Source organism: Odontesthes bonariensis, chromosome 16 (assembly GCF_027942865.1).
Source record: "Odontesthes bonariensis isolate fOdoBon6 chromosome 16, fOdoBon6.hap1, whole genome shotgun sequence".
NCBI classification, from domain to species: domain Eukaryota; kingdom Metazoa; phylum Chordata; class Actinopteri; order Atheriniformes; family Atherinopsidae; genus Odontesthes; species Odontesthes bonariensis.
Window position 1 is genome coordinate 31,594,611 of NC_134521.1, and position 9,776 is coordinate 31,604,386.

General features: G+C 38.5%; 1 protein-coding gene across 3 annotated transcripts; it reads left to right on the forward strand.

Moving 5' to 3' along the window:
• Positions 1-635: 635 nt before the first annotated feature.
• Positions 636-8,052, forward strand: nsrp1 (nuclear speckle splicing regulatory protein 1). 3 transcript variants are annotated; one of them, XM_075486924.1, is made up of 8 exons: positions 636-651; positions 1,830-1,869; positions 3,654-3,744; positions 4,260-4,316; positions 4,477-4,605; positions 4,798-5,005; positions 5,100-5,202; positions 5,348-8,052. In XM_075486924.1, exons 2-8 carry the CDS (start codon positions 1,850-1,852, stop codon positions 6,180-6,182), a joined length of 1,443 nt encoding a protein of 480 aa, XP_075343039.1. In that variant the 5' UTR covers positions 636-651; positions 1,830-1,849; the 3' UTR covers positions 6,183-8,052. The 3 variants fall into 3 exon arrangements, with proteins under 3 accessions (XP_075343039.1, XP_075343038.1, XP_075343037.1); XM_075486922.1 differs by lacking the exon at positions 636-651 and adding an exon at positions 3,375-3,436 and having other exon boundaries at positions 1,839-1,869; XM_075486923.1 differs by lacking the exon at positions 636-651.
• The last annotated feature ends 1,724 nt before the right edge of the window (positions 8,053-9,776 follow it).

The following is a 9,776-nucleotide window of genomic DNA, read 5'->3' on the forward strand; positions in this document are numbered from 1 at the left end:
TGAGACGTAGCCTGCCTGTCTGAACCTGTACTGCTACACTGTTATCTTCCCTACCTGAGGGCCTAGATCAACGATTGCAACAACAATAGCCTGACACAAACCTCAAATGTGTGTCATCAGGAAAGGTACCAGCCCAGATACCAACGTGTGCAGGTATGCACAGATCCACAGCACCACTATTCCAACCATTAATGCAGCTTGATTTCTTTCTTTCCTTTCCTTCTATATGTACTAGAGTGATAATCGGACTGAAATACCAAAAAAACGAAAATATGAGGATGATTCAGAGGGTGAAGTCAACCTGAAACAATGCAATTCAAATCATTAACTGTATTTCCTTGTCGACATTCATACATCATTGCACAACGATGAGAAGGAATGTATCACTCAATAACTAATGTCTCGGCAGATAACGTTGCTCCCTTTATGTCAGTCTACATGCCCATTTATTTGTTCACCTTGTAGCTCATTCTATCATCACTTCTTCCGTTTATGTGTCAGGCAGCTTTGGTTGTTTTTGCTTGAGCCAGAAGGATTAGCAGGGAGGCCACAGAGGAGATGAGATGCAGATTACGACAGAGATAATGGTGTTTGGATTTAGAGTCACACAGGGGAAGCAATGGAGATTCAAAACTGCCGCTTTAATCACAGGTGAGCCATGTTGTCTTTGATCTGACTTAACAGCACAGTTAACCACAGTTTTCAAAAATAGAGTGGACAGCACTGAAACTAACAAATGACTCGAGCAAATCAAATGAAGAGGAGAGTTTCTTTGTTGTTACTTAGACACAATTTCCTCTCCAGTCAGAGTGGCAAACTGCCGTTGATCTTTCATCTCAGTTCATCTTTAAAGAAACACTTCAAGCTATTGGCTTTTCCACAAAATTATCAACTTCTCATTTTTCCTCAAGAGGGATCTGTCACATAATTTGTTTTTGGCATTTTGCAACTACATGAACTATAATCACTGATGTAGAATAAAGGTGAATCTTCTTTAACCTCTGGGGTTTGCAGTTATTGTGGTACAGTGAAATTTGTTTGGGGGGGGGGGGGGGATCAGGATCTCTGCAGTTTAAGTGTACTTTGCAGTTTTGGAAATATAAAAGGTACATTTGTGCTTTTCTAAATTATAACTATATTTCAAGTATCTCTGATCTTTTGGGATTTTGTAAATACTGACAAAAGCCTATATAATTTCAATATTAGCAATATAAGGGACAATAATAACCACTCTTATTGATCTGCTCACATCTCGATATGCATTCTTTGATTAGGGGCTCAAATAGACTGTTTCTAATTTGGAAATTCATTTTCACGGATAAAGAAAGGGGGGAAAACGGGTAATTTCTTTGTTGGTTAATGTGTTTTGTTTAGTATGTAAATTATGTTAAAATTGCAACTAAAATATAATCTTCAGGTATGTGTACAGATTTAAGTGACGCTTAGAGTCATACTTCCGTTGCCAAAGTCATGTTTGAAGCAATGTCGCCATCTCTTGATGTGGGCTACAAATGCACCCCGTTTTCAGTTTGGGGAAGGGGTCTACCGTAATGTTTTCATTTCATGGTGTAGTTACTTTTCTAAAACCAAAATATTTTGCAATATACAATACAATACATGTCAGTACATTAGCAACAGTCAAACTGTTTTTTTAAAATATGTATAAAATTTTCATAGGATAAATACAACTTCCAGAAATACAGCTTTGTTTTATATACGTAGCAGCTATGTTCATATTAGTGTCCAAATGTAGCCTTCCGTTCCTTATTTGTACGAGTTTATTTAAGTTTTTTTCTTCTTCTTTTTTTGTGTCGAATCTGTGGTGCTAGTTTACAGCCTGCAGAGCAAGATGGCGGTCCCTACAAAGCAGTAAGTGACTAACATGCTAAAGACGCTATGGTAATGTGTGGTTTACAATTAATTACAACAGCTTCAATCTGTTAATATGGTTAGAGTCGGATCCGAAGTGACAGTAACAGCCATGGCGCTGTAGCTAATTAGTTTTAGCTACCTTGTCAAAACGAAGGTTCCTACTGCAGCTACTTAAGCTAACCGGTTATCATAATGCTAAAGTTGTGCTAACCAAAGAGGCTGTCTTTTTGTATGACACTTATGAACGTCTTTTTTTTTTTCTTGTCACATGTTTGCCTACTTATAGGTTTTACTTATGAATAGTAACAATGTAGGTTAATCTACGTGAGCAAAAAATATGACATGATCAAAATGTGTCTTAAGTTGAAAGATTTCGCCTTGGTTTTGGGCTTTTTAAGAATGTATTTAATACATTTATTTAAAAATAAAAATATTTAACTTTTAGTCCATGCTGTCGCGCACTGATAAGTGGGCTGATTACCTTATTATATAAGTAGCATTTCTTGACTCTGTAAAATAAAATAATATATATATAAATTCAGAAATTGTTGAGAATGGATAGTGCTTTACTACTAACTTATTGTCTCCTTATGAACTGGATTAATGTTAGCATTAGGACAAGACACGGAGATCCTTCTTTGTCATACTGGGAACTATCAGCTTTTGGTAGTTGTGTTTAGTGTAACATTCTACTGGAGCTTTTCTATCCTAGTGTCCTCTGTTCGTCGGTTAATTTTTATTAACATGCATCAGTCTTCCTGTTACATTTGGATTCTATTTGGCATGTTTCATGTTCGGATAATTTTATGAATTTCAAACACAGCTTGAAACCACAATATGCACAACCAGTGGTCACATATTGATGTGGTTTGAAAGGAATTTGTTGGAAAAAATTATTATACATCTATGGTAATCAGTGCAAACCTGACCCAACAGAGCCTGCTGGTTCTGTTGGCAGTCCTAATCCTGGCAACGCAGGGTACAAGACACCAACTGATGAGCTGACTGTTTAAATTGGTCTCACATCAAAAGCCTTTGCTCAGTAGCTTAGTGATCTGTCCAAAAGATCATATGAATGTTCCTCATTCAACATGCTGTCTTCTGTTTTCTAAAGTCGCTCTCCCAACGTTTGTAATATATCCAATGAAAGATTGGATGTCCTTATTATGTCACAACTTGCTGTGATTTTCCTTTGTTAAAGGGATAGTTCGGCTCTTTTGACATGAAGCTGTATGACATCCCATATTAGCAATATAATTTATTAAATTTGACTTACCCCCAGCTGCGTCCTGTGAGCCGAGTTCCACCCTCGTTTTGGCGTTGACGAAGGTAGTCTGGGTAGTCTAGTTGGCTGGGGCCACAAAAATAAAGCATTTTACTTCTCAAAACAATATGCGTTCAAAAGAGTAATACATTTGCATCACAAAATCGTTCAACAGAAAAAGTCAGACCTCACAATTGCTTGGCGCTATTTTCTTTCCCTTCATATCTTGTGGCCCCAGCTAACTACCTTTTTCAACGCCAAAACGAGGCTGGAACTTGGCTCACAGGACGCAAGCAGGGGGTAAGTCAAATTTAATAAATGATATTGCTAATATGGGATGTCATACAGCTTCATGTCAAAAGAGCCGAACTATTCCTTTAAGCTTAATTAAGCTGTTCCAGATCTACTCTGTGTTAGTTCCAGTAGAGATACCAGTTTTCCTTGTAGATTATTACTTTTCACATAAATATGCGTTCCAAGACAGGATTTAAGAAACTTTCTTTGGTTTTATGATCAGGTATGGGCTGATCTTGCCACAGAAGAAGGGAGGATCAAAGACTGCAGTCTTGCAGAGACCATCAGTGTTCGGGGATGACTCGGATGATGAGGTGGGTACACTTCTTTCATAAGGAATTTTTTTTATGAGCAGAACAGTGTTATTTGTATTTTATCACTGCTGGGGCCCTATTACTCTAAGACAACAGTTAACATTAGTCTCTCGTGTGTTATGCATTATCTGCACTGTTGGATACAATTGCTGGGTTTAATCTTTATTGGAGATTCAGCATGTTGAATCGGTGTTGGGCCTCTCAGTGAGGAAGATTATTCCAACTAGCTTTCAGTGTAGCTGGAGAACCCGTGAGTTCACACACTCGGTGCGCTTATTTTTTGGCTGGCTCCACAACCAAAAAACCAAAAAAAAAAAAAAAAGTGTTTGCAGCGTTTCTGAGTGTTATTTAAGTTATTTATTTTTGAGCAACAGCTGGTAATGCAAGGAGACCCAGCATGGGGCTGTTTCATCTCTGCTGGTTCCAGAGGTTGGTTTGGTATAAGACCTCTTATAAACAGGTTTCTGTGAAATAAAGACTTCTTCTAGATCTACTTAACATATTTTGTTTCTCAGACCTCAGTTGGGGAAAGTTTGCAGAAGGAGGCTATCAAAAAGAAGATGATGAAGCAGGTGAGTTAAAAAAATAAAATAAATAAATAATATACAGGCGATAGTTATGGGACATCATTACTTGTAATGAAATTCTTGGACTCGGCCTCCTCACAGTCATCTTTTCAGACATTTGTTTGGTTTTTCATCGATCCTCCTCTTCTTCTCTCTCTTTTTAAAGACTCGTTTGGAGATGCATAAGGCCCTGGAGCAGGACAGCACTGTATATGACTATGATGCTGTATATGATGACATTCAAAAGCAGAGACTTGAGGGCAACACAAAAATTCTGGGTGGCTCCGACAAAAGGGTAATGTCACATTTGTCGAACAGTTGGAAACTCATGCTGCTCCAGTGGTTGAAACTATGTTGTTGTGCCGTTGTACAGTTGCCATTGTGTTCTTGTGTCCTTTTGCTGTCGGCAAATAAAAATCTGAGCCTCGAACTCCCCTGTGAGCATGGCGTGATGTAAGTATTTTTGACTGTGTCTTTTTTGTTACAGCCAAAGTATATCCATCAGTTAATGAAAGCAGTAGAGGATCGAAAGAAAGAGCAAGAACGAAGAGAGGAGAGGAAGATTCAGAAGGAAAGGGAGGCAGAGGGAGAGCAGTTTGCTGATAAAGAGGCTTACGTTACCTCTGCGTACAAGAAGAAACTGCAGGAGCAGAAGGAGGAGGAGGCAAAAGAAAGAAGACAGACAGAGATAGAAGGTTAGATAAACATTTCTAACTATATTTTTAAAAACCTGTCTCCAGAGAAGTTGTATGAATGTGTTCAGTTTTTGTGGGGTTTTTTTCTGCTTAGCTGCTTTGGATGTGAAGAAACAGAAAGACCTGAGCGGCTTCTACCGGCACCTGCTGAATCAGACTGTTGGAGAGGAGGCGATACCAGATTGTTCAGCCAACATGTCAGTCATAGCTTCTCATTACTTGCTGATTAAACACATAGCTGTTCTCATCTAAATCAACATATTCTTCTAAGTTATCCTTAATCTTTGATCATATATATATATATATATATATATTATTTTTATTTTTTTTGTCCCTCCACAGAAGTCAAACCACAAATGTTTCAAAAGACACAGAGAGGACTTCAACTGTTCCCTCTCCTACGTCCCATGAGAATATCCCATGTTCAGGCAGTGACAGTGAGGAGGGTCGTGAGCAGAAGTCTGGATTTAGCAAGCCTGGCGGAAGCTCCACACACTCAAAACGTCAATACAGACAGAGGTCACCTTCATCAGGGAGTGGAGAGGAAAAGGAGAAGGAGAAGGAGAGAGAAAGAAACCGAGACAGACATAAAAAGAGCCACAGAGACCAAGAGAAGGCAAGAGACAAAGATAGAGAAAGAGACAGAGACCGACACAGGGGAAGAGAAAGGGATGATCGACATGGAGATAGAAGAAGTGACAGGGATAGAAGGAAAGATAGAGACAGGGACAGAGATCGAGGCAGAGATGATGATAGAGGCATAGGAAGGGGAGACGCAGAGAGGGAAGAGAGGCATGGGAAAAGGGAGAGGAGCCCAAAAGAAAGGGAGCATGATAAGAATGGCGAAAGAGAGAAGAGGCGGAATTCAGATGAAGACAGAAGGAAGGACAAATATCAGGAAGAAGAGAGGGAGCAAAGGAAAGAACCTGAGAGGGAAAAGGCAGAGAGGAGAGAAGAATTTTTTTTTGAAAAGGTGGAACCAGCTGGGAAATGTGCTGTGGAAAATGAAGATGAACAGAAAGAGAAGGCTGAAGAGAGTGAGGAAACCGAGGAAAAGGGAAACAAGTTTGCAAAGCGCAGTACTAATCAGACTGTAAGTTCAGCGCGAGACAGGTACATGGCCAGGCAGATGGCTCGTTCGGCCTGTAAGAGTTACATCGAGAAAGAGGAGGACTAAGTTAGGTTGTGCACATGACAAAACATCTCTGAATTGCACTCAGCCTTTATCACAATTAAAAGATAAATGACTTTAGACTTTAAACAAAAGTCTGTTTTTTGTCAGCCAATACTTTTCAACTCGCCCATCCAGTAACCTACTGAAGGTTTAATCTGTTAAAAACCCGGACATGAATATAGTTTCACTGGGCTTCCAAAAGCAGCTGAACACTGTCCAACTTGGCTAACATTCCTTAAGCAAAATGTGACAGTGTTGAAGACCGTTTAAAAAAAAAAAAACACACATTAATACACATTTGTGTATTTGCAGTAGAGGTCTGTAACAGGATTGAGCCAGCAGTACTTGTCAGTTGGGTCACTTCATGCTTGGTTTTAGTCTTTTCGTGGCATGATAAGGAAAGTGTAAATAAACGACAGCTGTATCCTGTAGCCACTGACTTCACTGTGCATGTGATGGACAAACAGAGAAAGCAGAGTTTGCTCACGGTCCTTATTGACAGGAATAGGTTGCGTTTCTTATGTGGGAATTTTAGCTTTTATATCAATACAGCGATGAGTGTAAATAGGACGTTTGTACCTCATAATGTAATCAGGATGAGTGCAGAATGACTAGTGACTTTATGTTTATTACTTTTTCTTCTTAAATCTCTGCTGTAGTCAATGATGGGTTTATTAAATCACTTCTGGTCCACATTTCCTTCCCATACCTTCTGAATGTTGCGTTTCCTCTCTTGGTGCCCGTTACATGTTCAAATGTGTGTAAGAATGACACTTTCAGAGGATATCCTTTACATTTCTTTATTACAAAAGATCCCGAAAATGTGTTCTACTCTGCAGGGTTTACACTGGAAGACGTCCGTTCCAAACAACCACAAACGGCCGTCAGAGTCCCAGCAGATTGTCTGCATTTTAACTGTTGGCTTTTACTGACGTTTTTGGCACCTCTAAATATATTGAATTATTCTAAATATATTGTAAGCAGAAGTAACAGACCAAGTTTTCCACACACCTTCTAATGACAGCCAAAAGCTGACCTGTCACCTGGTTCTGCATGTATTATCAAATATTTTATCCAAACACCTGATGAAATGGAAAGTTCTGTGCACAATGCCAGTAAGATGATCTCACCCAAGACATCTGATGTCTCAATATCCAAAGAATTTATCTACTGAGTACATTTACTCCACAGTCGCCTCAGGCATGCTCAGGACGGGAGATTGGACCGAAAACAAAGTTTCAGTGCAATCTGTTGGTTTCCTTAGCTAGGAAATTATCTTTGAATTGGCTCTATATGAATTAATTGGATTATTTTATGAATATTTATGATTTCACTTGGCTTGAATTGGACTTTATTATCTAAGTGCCTTGAGATGACATTTGTTGTATTTGGCGCTATATAAATAAAAATGAATTGAATTGAATTTAGAAAAGTAGACTGATAAACATTGATTTGACCACAGATTGCAGTGACACAAACTTTTGACACTTATCACTTGATTTACCGAGGGAAAAAAAGCAGCTCCTTGGGACTTTATTATATTCCTTTTATATTGTTATTTAGTATTTTGATGTATAACAATGTTAAAGAGATCTTGTAATATATCCCTTCTCCTTTAATCTGTTCGGTTTGAATCCACGTAGCCAGTCGCAAGTTATTAACTTTTCATGTGTTTGATGTCTTCATGAGTTCAGATTTTTCTTTTAGAAATGATCTTTTGGAGCTAATCTCGATTAAAAATTGGCATGTAAAATCCAGAATAATTGACAGTGAAATTTCTTGTGTAACTTGAAATGGTTAAAGCTCTTATATCACCCTGAAGTCAGATCTGGGACCACTGGTCCAGCAGATATGTTAAAAAAAAACAAAACAAGACCAATACAGCAAAGATGAGTTGAGAGAAGAAAAAAAAAACAATTCCTATATATCAAACCAAGCAGTATGGGATAGTTACAAGTAGTATTTGGAGAAGTTTGGCACCATATCAAGAAGAACAATCATAACAAACAGTAGGTTTCCAGTACAGCTGCTTGGACCCAATGAAACAAGAGTAAAAGCAATCTACTCAAACTTTTTTGTGTGAGTGCGCTCGGCTTGTGAGTCAGCTATGATCTAGTGGTACATGGTGATGTTGGACTACTGAAACATAAGAAAAGAGAGTAATATGTCATACTTTCTCGTAAAAACAATTTCTAATAGACCATTTTCACAAGATGTTTGACCTGTTGTAATAGAACACTTACACTGTTTATATTTTTGCAGATAAATTAGCATTATTCCTTCTTTAACGTTATATGGCCATTTCTGCCATGCTGTCTTTTCTATCATATAGTCAAGTGAAGACCGACTTGCCTCGTCCCAGGTCAGGCGTATAGCTCCATTGGATTTTTTTGTCCTTGAAAACATTGTTTAGAAAATAAATCACATTTTTGAATGCACCGTAAGCCTGAACATATCTTGAGAAATGCCACAGTTGTCCTGTACCCCTTCTCTGCCCTTCATTTTGAGCAAATCAAATGTTCAAATGTATAGCTGTCCTTTTTGAAAGGACCGCCATTTACTTACTTGACATCCTGTCGAGGCGCAACAGAGTGATGAAGTCTTCCATGGAAGTGGATGCGAGGCCTGAATATCGGAATATCATCAGTTTCACCATGTAATCATTGACATGCATTCCAAGACAGACAGTGGACATTGACAAATACTCCAATCAGTAAATTGGTAGCAGATTTTCTCTTAGTTCAAATACTATGTTTGATTTAATCAAGCAGTAGATAATGTCACCTGCAGCGTCAGTTGCCTTCTGTAGCTCGTAGTCAGACAGGGATCCACTGCGATTCAAATGTAAGAGACTGCAAAACAAGATGAGTAAACATTTTGAGCCAAATAAGGGCTTAAACCTAAACATGCATGTCCTAACCAAACATTAAAGACATACTAAGCCTAAATATACTCAGAGGATTATACTAATGTAAGTGAGATTTTTCCTACATTACCTTGTACTCATGAATCTTCCTCCAGAGAATTGAGAACTCAGAAGGTCATCATCCTTTGATCGAGCTTTGCATGTTAAAGTTCTTTTCATCAAAAGCATGAAAAACCATTTAAACCTCAGATCAAAAATGTTTTTATTTATTTCAGTATTTTAGGATACATCCACTATGGCAATCATACTCCTGCAGGTTTCCAAACCAAAACCATTTTGGTTGCCTGCGTATGGTACAGACGTGGAAAAACAGAGCTTTATAAGGATTTTGACTTGGGGTTTTACTTTTCAAATGCACGACTCAGAACCGGTCATTCAGGAGCTTTTGGAGCTGGATGGCACTCAGTTCGCCACCCTGAAAACAGGCACAGGAACACAGAAATGGTAAAGAAAGAACATTCTTTATTTGACGTTTGAGCCGACAGAGAAATATAAAGAGTTGAAAAAAAGTAAGAGGAAAAAAAACCCAAAAACAGACGTGATCAGCATAGAGGTTGAATAAGGCCTGTATGGGGTCCTCATCCGTGGTGTCTTCCATGGGCTTGTCAGGAGTCTTAAGGAAAACAACGTTTATCAAGTCATCATTAATAGTCGGATACTAAACTTGTTTT

Excerpts from the sequence above, each read along its gene's own strand:
- nsrp1 (XM_075486924.1), top strand. The coding sequence starts at position 1,850 with ATGGCGGTCCCTACAAAGCA. Across the intron at positions 3,745-4,259 it reads GGGATGACTCGGATGATGAG|ACCTCAGTTGGGGAAAGTTT; the intron begins GTGGGTACACTT and ends TTTGTTTCTCAG. Across the intron at positions 5,203-5,347 it reads CCAGATTGTTCAGCCAACAT|AAGTCAAACCACAAATGTTT; the intron begins GTCAGTCATAGC and ends GTCCCTCCACAG.